The following is a 14,798-nucleotide window of genomic DNA, read 5'->3' as shown; positions in this document are numbered from 1 at the left end:
CATTTGTGTGCAAGCAATGCATGATAAGGGTTTCAGAATGAGGAGTTGGACTGAACAGACACTTCAGTATAATGACTATTATAAACATAATTGTGTTCTTATAAACAATTAAAACAATTAGAGGCATCTTCCCAAAACTCTACATAAAACTGTCAAATGCAAAATGATCCTCCAAACACAAAATTAACTTTTGCTCTCTTTTTGCCTAGGATTAAAATCACACAGATGGGTTTTAATACTGAAGAACTTTTAATTAAAGACATGTTTGGTGTTGTATAAAACATAGGAAAGAAAATGCTGTAAGCATTCCCCAAACCCTAAGAACATACAATTCTAAAACAATGTGATACTGTACGAGATAACTTATGCAATGCAAACAATTAGCACACTTTTGTTAGAATATTGGTTATACAATTAACACTTGGCATGTACTGTACTTTACAGCATTTAACCCATAGGCTGTTTAGAAAGTCCTGCAATTTAGCACCAGCAGTGGTTAACATACAGAGACACTTTGTTCCAAAGTCCCCTTTCTCAAACTAAATTTTCTGCTTACCTTTGATTCTGTCTGTGCCTCTTTCTGGCACAGGATGTCAAAAGGAACACAGTATCTGGAACACCCTGTATTATTTCAAGCACCTGTTCCTTTAATATTCATCCATACTCATAATTATATCCAAATAGAACATATATGTTTGCATACAGTCACACACGCTCCATCAAGCTACAGATGGGAGAAAAATCGTGAAACAGGTTAGAGGGGCTGCTCTAAGAGATTGCTTAGCCAGGCTCTATGCCTCTCCTATGTTAGTAACTGAATAGGGAAAGCAGAAAGAAGAAAGCAATAGTGAATCTAGGGGTTAAAAAATGCTCTGTAAAAGAAAAAGTCAGACTTTATGTTGTTGCATATACCACTAGCTACGTAACCAAGATGCAAAGCTTGGCTCTGTTAGGAAAATGTTGTAAAGGCATCCAGCATATACAGCACACCAAACACTGAAGCACTGTCCTGAATTAGTTGCTGCTGCTAAGTGCAGTCATGAAATTCAGTGAATAGCACCAATTGCTCAATTTGCTGCTGGCATCAAGTTATACTTCCAACAGTGACTGGTAAACAGCTAAAAATATTACTCTGATGCATTCTTCTTCTGCTAGGCAATACTTTTTACTTTTTTTTGGTCCTGTTCTGGCAAAAGTAAGGTCTGTGTCATATCCTGTCAAAACACAGCAAAGCAGAAAAGCCAAATTTTGCTATTTTAGCAAAGGCTGTAACGATTCTGCAGTTTTCTCTCCCATGTAAAAATTAAACAGAGTATTTTTATTTTGTTGTTGCATGATCACCACTAAATGAACAGTGATTTCCTTATCTGGGTCTAATGGCTGTTTTGTGGTATATTTGACAAAATGTACCAGCAACACAATAAAAGTAATTACTTTTTCCTTTGTGTTTTCAAAAATACATCTTTTGGCTGTCAGATTAATAAAAACACGCCAAAGTTAGCAAAAACTCTTTGTTGCTTCTGATTGTTAGCCAAAATTTGAAAGTTCAGATTTTTTTCCACCTCCAAATGAAGGCAGACGGTTTTTTTAAAAACCCAGATATTTAAAGCTACTTCGTAGTTAAATCCCACAGATTTCTAGAAGCATCTCCATATCAACTGCTCATCTGCTGTTTATACAATGTTCTATGAAAGAACAAAGATAAAGCATTAAATGCAAACAGTATATGTCTGAGCCATTATACGACAAAGTAAAGTTGAAGGCCCAACTCCAGCAGTGGAGCTTCTATACAGTCACTTCCCTCAAATTTTTTCATGTTTGAGTCAAATCACTTCTAGTTACCTTATGAGAAAATCAGATAGACCTTGTAAAGGAGAACCACTTACTGCTTTCTACACTGCTTAGATGAAGATCCGCACAGCTTACTGTCATGTCTTCAACACAGATGAGCAGAAGATACATAAAGAAATTTGACTCTGGTTTAGTGCAATTACCATTAAATCCTTTACACCCATTAAAACTGACAGCTAATTGCACAAACACAGACTAAGTTTCTTATTATTGCACTGTCCTTTGCCCTTACTAAGCTCAAGGAATAGCATTTTCCAAAAGAGGCTGAGCAAATAAGATTTCCACAGTATCAACTGGAAATGCATTTAATCAGAAACTCTGAAAAAATCAAAGTCTTCATCTATCACAAGGCAGCCTTCCAAATATATTCAAGGGTCTTGGAACACCAAATATATACTGCTTTTGAAAATTACTAACCTGAAGTGTCATACCATTCCTAGACAGGAAATGCAAAATGCTGGGCTTTTTAATGGAGAGGAATTTCTTTTTACTTCAGATTCAGTAGGACTAGACTTTACCTTTACTTTGACTTGAGAAATACTGTCAGTCTATCAGAATCAAAGTAATGCATACAGCTGGTTCATTTTGTTCAGAAATACTATGCACTGACAAGACTTCATTAACTATAATAAATTATCTATAAACACAAATTAATCTAATTTTCCACAAAAGCAATTCCAAAAATAAAGATTTGCAGCCAAAATATTTTGGCACAAAGCACTTCTCCAGAATTTCAAATTCCCTGAAAGAGGAGTTCTGAATAACTCTTCTGGTTGTATCACTTACCTACTTTCTATTTTACTTCACACAGAAGTACCAGTCAAAGGCAAGAGGTAATAAAAAGTAAGAAAAATGAGTCATATTTTCAGGACTACATTTATTCTAGAAATACATATAATCAAGAAATTAAAACGTATCTTAATGATCAGAGCTGCAAGTCAACCCCAAAAAGCTTCAGTTTTAAAGTAATCCAAATGCATCTGCAATGAAAACAATTACCTGCTATTAGCTTTTGGAGGGTACTCTTATCTCCATTAACAGCAGCAGCATGCACTTCAGATGCTAAGGAGGAACCACTGAAGAGGCAGTTTGCTGAAATATTCATACTCTTTCAAGGTATTACCATAGGTCAGATCTGCACCACCAACATTTTTTGTAGGAATTCAGCTCTAGAAAAAAACCAAAACCGCAACAATAAAACACAATGAATTTCACAAGGAGTTATTAAAACAACTGTGGATTAAATCTACCTCCAGCCAAAATTCACCAGAAAAAAAAAGCCTACGTTAAGAAGATACATATATTGTAGTTTCCTTGTCTTAAACATAAATTTCAGTCAATAAATTTTGCAAAAGTCTGCAAATAGGGTAGTGTTTATCTACAAACCCAACATACCATTCTTCAGAGTGTTGGCATTCACACTTCAATTCAATACCCATTGAAGTCTGCTATCAAGTATCAACTTTTTATACTCCTCCAGTACAGAATCACGGAATATCCTGATCATCAAAGTCCAGCTCCTGGCCCTGCACAGGGACAGCCCCAAGAATCACACCATGTGCCAGAGAGTATTGTCCAAATGCTTCTTAAACTCTGTCAACTTTGGTGCTGTGACCACTTCCCTGGGAAGCCTGTTCCAGTGCCCAACCACACTTTGGGTGAAAAACCTCTTTCTAATATCCAACCTAAACCTCCCCTAATACAACTTCAGGCCATTCCCTTGGGTCTTGTCACTGGTCACCAGAGAGATCCGTGTCTGCCCTCCCTCTTCCCCTCACGAGGAAGTTGTAACTGCAATGAGGTCTCCTCTCAGTCTTCTCCAGGCTGAACAGGCCAAGTGACTTCAACCACTCCTCATACGGCTTCCCTTCACCATCTTTGTTGCCCTCCTTTGGACGCTAACAGCTTCATGTCTTTCTTATATTGCAGTGCCCAAAACCGCACACAACAATCAAGGTGAGGCCACACCAGTGCAGAGCAGAGCGGGATAATGAGCTCCCTCAACTGACTGGTGATGCTTTGCCTGATGCCCCCCAGAACACAGTTGGCCCTCCTGGCTGCCAGGGCACTGCTGACTCATATTCAACCTGGTATCGACCAGGACACCATGGGTCCCTTTCCATGGCACTGCTTTCCAGCATCTCATTCCCCAATCTGTACATACATCCAGGGTTGCCTTGCCCCAAGTGTAGAGTCTTGCATTTGCTGTTGTTGAACTTTATATGGTTGGTGACTGCCTAGTCCCCTAATTTGTCGAGGTCTCTCTCCAGGACCTCCCTGCCTTCGAGAGAGTCAACAGCTCCTCCCAGTTTAGTATTGTCAGCAAACCTTGTTTAGTATTTCTTTGAGTCTTGTGCCCAAGTCGTTAATGAAGATGTTGAAGAGCACTGGGGTGAGGATGGAGCCCTGTGGAGCCCCACTAGTGACAGGTCACCAGCCTGATGTTACCCCACTAATTATAACCCTTTACGCTGCCCCCTGAACCAAGTGCTCATCCACCTCATGATGTGTTTATCCAGCTGTGTACTGGACATATTGTCCAGAAGGATCCTGTCAGAGACAGTACTGAAAGCTTTACTGAAATCCAAATTAAGATTACATGAGCTGGCTTCCCTTGGTCAACTAGGTAGGTTACCTTGTCATAAAAGGAAATTAAGTTTGACAAGCAGGACTTTCCTCTTGCAGATCTGTGCTGGCTGTGATTGACAACTGCATTGTCCTTCAGGTGTTTTTCAATAACTGCCAGAATAATTTCTTTATAATTTTACTGATGTCAGTCTCACTGACAGGCCTGTAGTTTCCAGGGTCATCCCTCTTGCACTTCTTGAAAGTGGGACAATGTTAGTCAGCACACAGTCAACTGGGACCTCTCCAGATTCCCAAGATCGCTCAAAAATCATTGAGAGATGCCTGATGGTGATATCAGCCAGCTCTTTGAGGATTCTCAAATGAATCCCATCAGACGCCATAAACTTAGAGGGATCCACCCGGAGCAGCAGACCCCACACAAGTTCAGGGTCAACTGGGAGTGCATAATTCTCATCATCATGGTCCTCCAGCTCAGGGCACTGGGATCCCTTTAGCCTGTCATCAGTGGTGAACACCGAAGTAAAGCAAGAAATAAACGTCTTCATCTTGTGTATGTCCCTGTTTGTAAGGTGACCATCCTCATCTTGTAACTGGCTGATCTTATTTCTGTGCTTCCTCTTGCTAACCATATATTTAAAAAACCCTCTTTTTATTGTCCCCCACATCTCTGGTCAGCTTCAACTCCAGCTGAGCTTTGGGTACACAAATTTTCTCCCTACAGCGGCAAGGGGCATCTCTGAATTTCTCCCATGTCACCTGACCTTGCTTCCACTGGGCATACACATTCTTTTTTTGCCTTAGCTCCAAAAGAAGATCCCTGCTCAGCTAAGCCAGCCTGACAGTCTGCTCGACTTACAACATTCTGGAATTGCCTGCTCCTGTGCCCTTAGGAGGTGGTGTTTAAAAAGTGAGCAGAACTGATGGACTCCAGTACCTTCAAAACCATTTTTCCAGGGGACCTTACTAACTAGTTACTCCATTTTCTTTACATTTTACCTTTCCACAAACAAATAAACTAAAATATGAAACATCCAGAGGCAGCAGTGTAAAATTCAGCAAATACTGAAGAACTTAGTAATGCATCAGAAGCATCCTAATTATATCAACAGTAATTTTTACATAAAACTGACTGCATACAGAAGAGAATTGATAATGAAAGATGATCATGATTTCCAGATGAAAGTAGCAGCCGCATTTGCCTAAAGGATCAGTAATCATACAGGTGAGAGAAGCAACCCATTATCTCTACAGCAATTCCCAGTACAGTATCATAACTCCATTGAAAGAGCTAATTCTGCACCAGAGAAGTTTTAAAATATTAAGAGCAACTATAAGAGGAACAAATGTAACGTTCCTCAGATACTTCTCTCATGTATATGACAAACAGATAAATTGCTGTGTCGAAGAGTTGTTTGATAAAGACGCTCTTTAAAAAAAATGAGGCATTTATTCAATAAAAATAAAGAAATAAGTACAAGATCTGTTTATAAGAAGTTACATAATTTACAATATCTGAAATATATATCATATCACCAGAATGAGGTAAATAATTCACTTTTCTTCTTTAAGCTAACATGTAGAAAAATACTAGCCTTGTCAAATCACCTGACATGAAAGGATATTCATAAGGACAGCAAGACTTCTTCAGGTATGGGAAATTTCGTATCAAACTATAGGAAGTCTACTTTGGATTACACAGATAACCAGAATTACATCATTTTTCTATTCAGCAAAAGACGAGGTTGTTAAAATTTAAACATGATCACTCTATCAAATTTTACAGATATAGTTTCAAAGTGAAGAAGGAGCTGTGAAAAAATATCAAAGATCTTTCAAATGTGAGTTAATTCAGAAGATAAAACATGCATTCTACAGATGGAAAAGCACAAGTTCTTAAGGTAGTCACAGCAGAACTGATAAAAGGCAAGTTTCAATTTCAGACTATAAAAAACTACATGATTTGTGTGTGTGTGTTTTCAGCTTATGAAACCGACAGGCCACAAGACTTTTGCAGAGTGACGCATAAAGTCAGAGCCTGTCAGGCTCTGAAACAGAGCCAGGCTTGACTTGGAAAAAGCTGATGGACAGGACTTTCTTTTAAATGGCGTTACGCCCTGTTTCCCTCCTTACACTCGTGTACATACTGGAAATGTGACAAATGTAAAGTGCAGCTTTCCATGATCTTTTCGAGACAGCTCAGCGAGGTCTCAAAGCACGTATGTATTCTGTAAGGTCCGAAGTTTTACTGGAAGAGGGCAAAGCCCCGAATTTCGGGCGTTCTTCACGTTCAGAATTTACAACCGAAGAAGTGCCAGAATAAATCTGTTGAAGCGTCTAAGGATAAACATCAACAATGACGCTCCACTTTAGCTGAAGTTTCCCAACCCTCCCACCAGCCGCTCTGTCCCCTCACACACAGACTTCCAAACGGAAGAAAGTTGCTTCCCACACTCCGAGAGCGCGAGGATCACAACGCGCACAGCGCCCAAATACCCCTCCTCGTATTCCCTACAGCTAAACCCGTGTCCCCAGTCCCGGCGGCTGATGGAACAAGGCGGGATCCCGAAGAAAGGCTGGGGGCTCGCAGGAATGGGGCAGCGGGGACCCATAAGGAGCCCCAGTGCCCGACCCAGAGCGGAAAAGGATGCGGTGCCAGGGGACATTTCCCCCCCCCCCCCCCCCCCCACACACACCCCAAGGCGGGAAGGGTTAACCCTGCTTGCCTTACTTCCCTCCCTCCTTCCCTGCCCCATCCCGCGCTGCAGCTGCGCCCCGTAACTCACCTCCACCCCGCCCGCCTCCTCATCGCGCCGCCACCGCCCCCAGGCACCGCCCCTCGGGCAGCCCCGGTGCGTTCTGGGACCTGCGCCTCCTTCCGCTCTCCTTTCCCACTCCTCCTTCCCTTCTTTCCCTTCTCCTCCTCCTCGCCCTCCCCTTCCCGGAACTACGGATCCCGGCGTGCCCCGGGAGCGCGCGGCGGAGCGCGGGGCCCCGCGGTGGAACTTGCCCGGGTGTTTCCTGGCGACGGGGGGAAGTGGAGGAGCCGCCGCCGCCGCGGAGAGTGGGAGCCGCGCTTCTCCCCGCTCCCTGCCGGGCGCCTGATCTACCATGAGACCCGCCATCTTCCCGCTCCTGCCTGACCCTGGCTGCCTCCTGCTCCTCCTGGTAAAAGCCGCCCGGCTCCCCGCTGCCCTTCCCTTCCCCGCGCCGGCTGGGGTGGCCGGCGGGCCCCGCTCGGGGCTCTCCCGTCCCTCCCTCTCTCGCTCCTTCCCGGCCGGCGGCACCTGCTGGGCGGGGGAGGGGAGGGAGGAGCGGCGCGGCGGCCCCAGCGGTGTGGCCGAGGCCGATAGGCTGCACGCCCGGGGTGGGGCCGGGCCCGGGGCCGGGGCCGGGCGGTGCGGCCTCGCCCCGGCCCCTCGGGTGCGGGACCCCGCGGGGAATGGCCGTAGCGGGGCCGCCCTGCAGCCACCTGGAAGGAGGTTGTGGCCAGGTGGGGGTCGGCCTCTTCCCCCAGGCAACTGGCGGCAGGACGAGAGGACGTGGTCTTAAGCTGCGCCAGGGGAGGACATTAGGAGGAATTTCTTCACAGAAGGGGTGATTAGACATTAGAATGGGCTGCCTAGGGAAGTGGTGGAGTCACTGTCCCTGGAGGTGTTCAAGGAAGCACTGGATGTGGCACTCAGTGCCGTAGTCTAGTTCACATGGTGGTGTTTGGTCATAGGTTGGACTCGATGATCTCAGAAGTCCTTTCCAACCTGATTGACCCTGTGATCTCTAGTTGTTAGACTACAGCATTTTTTGATTTATTTATTTTTTTTTTAGGCTGGCATTACATACATGACCTAAGCCACCTTCTGGCTTTGCATATACACAAACGCAATCACTGATGTCTGTGTGCTGTGGAGATAAGTTGGCTGTGTTATACTCAGTCTTTTTTTTTTTTTTTTAACACGTATATGTAGTGATTCTTGCTTTTCCGAACTTGTATTGGGCCAGATTCTGGACCTTTTGTAGCATAAGTGACTTGTAGAACTACAGGTGACTGGTGTGAATAAATTTGAGTAGGATTTTTCTCTTAATATACTAATTTGTTTAATCGATCTATTTTATGCATTTGGGTGAAGAAAACTGACCAGAAAATTAAGGAATAAATGCAAGTAAAGGTAGATAGAGCTCTGAGGGTCCAAAGAGGAGCACATAGTAATATAGCTGCGAATGAATTGCTTAGCAATGTGAGGACAGATACTTAATGAACAGTACAAGTACTCATTATGTGCATTTCTACCTGGATAAGATCTGGTTAGATTATTACAAATTTGCTCTCATTTCAGGCTTGGTAAATATACATGATTGGTAGAGTTTGAAAAAAAGCACATTTGAAATGTTTATATATAGATGCCTATTTATAATGTGTAAGCTCACTGTATGACTATATGAGAGACTAAAGAAAGAACCTAATACTTTTCAGTGACATCTGTGTGTTAAAATATTGTTGCTTGGGTGCTAGATTGCTTTTCAACATTATTTTAAATACAGAGACTAATGAGCAAAATCAAAGAGTATGTACTGTTTAAAAGTGCCATTTAAATGAGCAAGTACAAGTTTGAAAAAGCACACATGAGTTAATGAAAGCATTTTTCTTTCTTAGTGGCACAGTTAGTCAATGCTAATTTAATATGCATCATTTAGAGTTACGTTTGCCAACAGAAAAAATAGGAAATGGCTGTGATCTGAAACTTGTCTGTATTTTATTTGCTGCTTCTTTGAGTATGGGTCATTTAAACTCATTTCTAATGTGATTTAAAAGAACTGTATGCATAAAACCCTAAGAATGCACGTCAGCATTGTTTTTAAAAAAATACAATTTGATATAATGTTATCTGTGTCCCTATTCAGCATCATGTCAGCCATGGCCCTGTGTTGTAAGATGCCTAGTTACGTGAGTCAAGCCAATGAATCATTCCTTTTAGTAGATTTGTTAAGAGTTTTGTGAAAGTTGTCCTGAGCAGACTGGGAGTGGGAGGGGGCCCATTTTCTTTAAGATGGCTTAAAAACTTTGTAGAAGTTGCTGTTTGTTTTCTTGTGGCACTCAGAGACTCTGATAAGGTGTATCAGATTGGCTTTAAAGTTCTGGTAACTTTGTTTTTCTTTTTATCAACTGCCATGGATACTTAAGTCCAGCAATGCAACCGTGATCTTGGCCTCCTGCTCCACATCAAAAGGACATACCATACAAAAAAGCCTCTTTGAGCATGGCATATTTTGCGAATGTGAGTTTGTTAGTGTTGCATCAGTGGGTCCTAGAACAAAACACACAATGATATATAGCTGTGAAAACAGCTTACAAAGCTGGTCTTGCTTAGTAATAGCAGTGAAGTCAACAGAAATTCTTTACATTTCCAGTCTCTTGGATAAGCATATTTCTTTTCTAGATGGGGATTTAAAATGCTGCAAAAAGAAGAAAAGATACAATGTCAGTATCAAAAGAAGTTCTCTTGTCTAAAGAAGTTTGACAGTGGGAGATCACTAAAATTTTAGAGGGCCTTTGTTGAGTTTCACTAATATTCTTCTTTCCTGGTCTCACTGATGCCTGCCAGTCCCAGCACAACTATTTGCCCTTCCAACTTTTTGGCCTCATGTTGCTAGGGTTGAACTGGGCTGCTGGAAGTTGAAAAGGGGACAGGGGAGGTACAGGCTGGCATGACCCCTGCCTCACAAGCTGAGTGGAGGGGCAAGCAGCACACAGCACACAGCACAGGCTGTAGAGGGTCTCGTGCAGCTGTTTCCAAGACTGGAATAAGAGATGCATAGTAATGTCGTGTGGGCCCTTGTAGATTAAGATGTTTCTGCCATGTTGGTATGTTGCTTAATACTGGGCATAACAGACCTTTAAGATGAAACCAAGACAATGGAATAAATGCTGATGGGAGAGTGGCTCATCACATTCTCCTCCAAGGCAAGGTGTGGTTCTTTGGCTTTGCTCTAACCAATCGTTCTGTGTGTTTGCCTGTACTTGCAGTCAGGTATACTTTACCTATAAAGAAAGTTCTAGAACGAGACACTCTTGCACATGCTGCTTTTGCTTATATTTGAAAGGCATTTGTCATATTGCTCAGTGCTTCACTGGGAGGCTCCTGCAGTATTCCTGAGCAATAGCTGGGACTAGAGGAAACCACCAACTGATAGTGAGGGGAATGAAAGGGGAAGTTCTCTAACTGGAAAAAACCTATAGGGTACTATTTCTGTTTCTTGTTTTACTGCCACTGTCTTTCATGTCTTGTTAATACAGCACCAAGTACCTAAGCAGTGAAAATAAAATGAAATAGAATCATAATGTTAAATGTGTAGTAAGTTGCCCAAAGAGAAATTGAACACTCTGCACAATTTATGTATAGAGCATATTTCTGTGCATTTGCCTCTCTCCACATTTGTATTAAACCCTAAATTTTATAATTGGAAATCCTGCTCAAAATATTATATTCTGAATTTGAACATTAGTCAAAGATTGTAGTTACAGGCAAAATTTAGGCCACTGAGCCTTATACAATGGAAGGGATTCCCTCCAAGAGTAGCATGGGATTTCTGAGTTGTCGTGGTCTCTAAGCAGTGTTAATTGAGGAATATGGTATAGTATACTATAGTAGTTAATTGAGGAACTTTCCCTAGGTTGGGGAGAGGAAGCAGAGAAGTCTTGTGTTCTTGTGAAGACAACTTGCATTCTTCTTGCTATGCCATATGATGGGTGTTTCCTTTTTGGAGCGCTCAGGAGGGAAGAGAGAAGAAACTGAACTGTTTCTTCAAAGAGAAGACTTGGACAATGCTGGAAAATGCATAAATGAGTTATTGACAGTAAGATGTCAGAGCCTGTTGCTGATGGCTGAAGAACACTGTGGTGACACACTCCATTAGATATCTTTTGATATCCTTACTGTTCTCATCCATAATGTGCTTTGTTTCTTGTTTGGTTGGTTTTTTGTGGGCTTTTTTGCAGGACTGCTTTCTTAAGCAAAAGACTGGTCCTCTTATTGCTTTATCAAGAAAGCAGAATTACCACATCCTATGTGTTTTAATCAAATGTTGGGGTTTTTTTAAGTACTTTAGGATTATAAGCTGCTATTCAGGAGGAGCAATTGTTTACCTTGCAGGCTCACCTGTATAGGTTCCGGATATTTTGTTTGCTTAAAGGGAGGGAATTGTCTCGTGCAAAAGGCAAGTGTACAGCTATTCTGTAAATTTTATACCAGCCCTTCTTCAAAAGCTCTTAAGAAGAGTCTAGAGGTACATTCAAGAATAGGTGCTTCAGTAATAGAGTGGGGTTTGGATGCTTTAGCAATAACTTGTTCGTTGTTCCCTCTGCCCCATTTGAGAGTGAGTTCTCTGGTGATACAGAGGAGGAAACACAGTAACATTTGCGAATGTAAGGAGAAGCAAGATAGGATGTAGATATCAGTGCCTAAGGAGTATTTTCTTCCAAAACTCCAAACTGGAGAAAACTTCCCAGAGAAGTAGAGGAGGTTCATTGTAGAGAATTAGGAAATGAAATGAGATCAAATTTCCTTTGAGAGTTCTGCCTAACCCTTTTCCCTGATATGTCTTCCTTCATTGGAAGCATCCTAACCATTGGCAGAACACCTGCAATTCAAAACTGTTAGTAATGTCAACTGCTGATGTAGTCTAATTAAAAAAAAGTTCATAAATGAGATTTTAGAAGTTTGATATACTTTAATTTTATTTTTAAATTTGCTGTCTCTCAGGTATTTAATTTTACATTGTTAAGAGTTATTCTGTCAAGTTACTGGTATACTAAACACTAACTTAGAATGTTTTTTTTCACTGCTGGTTGAGGATGCTGTGTTTCTCCAAACCAACTGCAGGACTGTGTGCATATTAAATTATTCTCTGGGGTGGTAGTTTGGTCCAGGCCTTCCTTGGTGACCAGTTTGTAACCAAGGAAGGGCCCAGATTTACCCAGTATTCCCTACGATTTTTACGTAAGCCAGACTATAAGAAGAAAGGAGGAGAGGCCTTCTCTCTTTCCTTCCAGCGGCTTGGAGGTGCAGGTTCCCTGCTGTTGAGTCTGCCGTGTTGGGGAGCGAGGCCTGGTAAGGCCTTGTCGACCTTGGGAGGTGGAGGTTGCCAGCGATCGTCCCGGAGCAACTCTTGGTTGTCCCAAGGAGAGTGGTGGGAAATTTTCTTTGCTAACTCTTTAGTTACTAGATCTCGGGCAACTGATTGGGATACATATATATTTTATTTTGATTTTGTTCCTTTTCCCTTCCCCCTTCCCTTTTCCTTGTGAAATTGTATATATATTTCAATTGTATATAACTGTAACATAAGTGTAAATATATTTATATATGTTGCTTTAGCTGTCTCTTTCTCTTTTCAGTTTTCTTGGTTGTTTTTTCCTTTTTCTCCCTGAGGTTTGGGGGGGGGGGGGGACAGGACTTCTTGAGGTAAGGTTTGGAGACTTGGCAGGGAGCCAGCTTCAAACCATATCATCTGGTGATTACAAAAAATGCCTTCCAAAAAGCAACAAGGTATAATGCAAAAGAATTCCATAATTTTTCCTATTTTCATATATGCTACTACTGCGAAACTGACTACTCTGATAATACACCCTTTAAAGCTCAGAGCCATTCATGCCATTAAAACATGTCCAAAGTTCCACTACTGTCTCCTCCAGACTTGCAGCCTCTTCTAGAAAGGAACCAAACCTGTAAGCTCTTTCACACGCATGCAAAAATCCCTTTAATCTGGCAGCGATCCACAAGATCTGCTCTTTGTGCAGCTGATAGAACAAAAACGTTATCTTGTTAGCTGCCATGGCACTAAGCATAATGCAAAGTGCAGTGACCTGTATCTCAAACCATATAGGGATTGTGAAATAGTGAAAGCAGTGAGGACAGAGCATCCTACGAGGTTATCTGAAGGCAGGTACTTGGTGCGTACCCTCAGCAAGTAACTGGTTCCCAGGTAGCTGAATACGCAGCACGAGGTTTCTGCTGAACACAGTAAATCTCCTGTTCATCTATTTTTAGTGTGGTAAGTGTTCTAGTTTTCTTCCAGCCTTTTTTTCTTGACCTGCTAGTTTGACTTCAGCAATGAAGCTTGGATGGAGAGGAATATTGAGTCCAACTGTATTTACCTGATTGGATCAAGTTGTAGAGTTCTGCCACTAGAGATTTGATCATTTAAATGGGAAGGGACCTCGAAAAGTCATCTGGTCTTACTCCCTGCTCAATTGGAAACTAACTTAGATGGGATTGCTCAGGGTTTTTTCCGGTCATCTTGTATATCCAAGGATGGAGGTTCTGTAACTTCCCTGGGCACCTGTTTTAGTGTTGGATCAAAACCTTGTTGAAAGTTTTCTCTGAAAAATCTATTTGGGGATGTAGATTGTCTACATTGCCTCTTGTCCCATCACTGCAACTTTGAGAAGAGTCTGGCTCTGCCTTCTCTATAACCTCCGATTAGGTCACTGGTAGCAGCAGTGCCAAGTAAAAGGCAGGAATCACTTCCCTTGGTCTGCTGGCTACACTTTTGCTAACACAGCCCAGTATGCAGTTGTCTTTGCTGCAAGGGTTGTGCTGCTGACTCCCCTTTACCTTGCTCCTCAAGACCTTTTCTGCAAAGCTGTTTTTCTGTCTTATTGGCTCCCAGCCTGTACGGCGTTATTCCACCCGAGATGCAGGATTTTGCCTTTGTTGAACTTCACAAAGTTTCTGTCAGGCCATTTCTCCAGTTAGTTGTGAGGTCTGTCTGAATAGCAGATCTCCCATCTAGCTTATAAACTAGTTCACCAAGTTGCATATTCTCAGGAAGCTGCTGAGGGGGTGGTCTGTTGAATCATTCTGGTTATAAGTAAAGACAAACCTTACACCCAAAATTGATCTGGAGAAACTCCATTAGAAGCCACTCAGACATGATGTGTTTAGTTACAGCCCTTTGAGCTTGGCGGTTCAGCTGCTGTGTCACTCACTTTATAGTTCACTTATTTAGTTCATGTGTGGCCAGTTTTGGTCTAAGGATACTTTGAGACACTGTGTTAGAAGCTTGTTAAAGTCAAGGTGAACAATGTCCAGTACTCCTCTCTCATTTACAGAGCTAAATGGCTTGCTATAGAAAACAGATTGATTTACTTATTCCAAATATGTGCTGGATGGATGTGGCTTCTAGAAAGAAAATTAGACTCCATAATTCTCCTGATGACCCAGGAAAATACGTTTGGTCTGGTTCTGTGGCTGTGTGTATGTCCGGTTTGCCTAAGAGCTTTCGAACTTGGTCTTCTGCTCACGTGGGTTATGCTTCTTTTCCCAAGTTCTCTACTAGCAGGCTCAGGCCTCATCAGTAGAAAA

General features: G+C 42.2%; 2 protein-coding genes across 8 annotated transcripts in view; one reads left to right on the top strand and one right to left on the bottom strand.

The window, feature by feature from the left end:
- INVS (inversin) overlaps positions 1-7,320 on the bottom strand; it is a 92,871-nt gene extending 85,551 nt beyond the window's left edge. For 5 of the 7 annotated variants that reach the window (XM_027643831.1, XM_027643826.1, XM_027643828.1 and 2 more), the window contains exons 1-2: positions 7,224-7,320; positions 2,851-3,020 (exon numbers count right to left, since the gene is read on the bottom strand). In XM_027643831.1, coding sequence (XP_027499632.1) covers positions 2,851-2,956 — 106 coding nt within the window. In that variant the 5' untranslated portion in view covers positions 2,957-3,020; positions 7,224-7,320. Of the gene's footprint in view, positions 1-556; positions 833-2,850; positions 3,021-6,584; positions 7,138-7,223 lie in introns of those variants that run through there. The other 2 variants (XM_027643827.1, XM_027643832.1) reach the window with 2 other exon arrangements.
- Positions 7,321-7,436: 116 nt separating this feature from the next.
- The window catches only part of ERP44 (endoplasmic reticulum protein 44), a 52,014-nt gene continuing 44,652 nt past the window's right edge, over positions 7,437-14,798 (top strand). Inside the window, exon 1 of the mRNA XM_027643842.1 lies at positions 7,437-7,605. Within this exon, the coding sequence (XP_027499643.1) occupies positions 7,549-7,605 (57 nt within the window). The 5' untranslated portion in view covers positions 7,437-7,548. The remainder of the gene's footprint in view (positions 7,606-14,798) is intronic.

Source organism: Corapipo altera, unplaced genomic scaffold (assembly GCF_003945725.1).
Source record: "Corapipo altera isolate COAL_440 unplaced genomic scaffold, ASM394572v1 24b, whole genome shotgun sequence".
Lineage (NCBI taxonomy): Eukaryota > Metazoa > Chordata > Aves > Passeriformes > Pipridae > Corapipo > Corapipo altera.
Note: the sequence above shows the minus strand (reverse complement) of the source record. Positions and strands in the feature narration are given on the sequence as shown.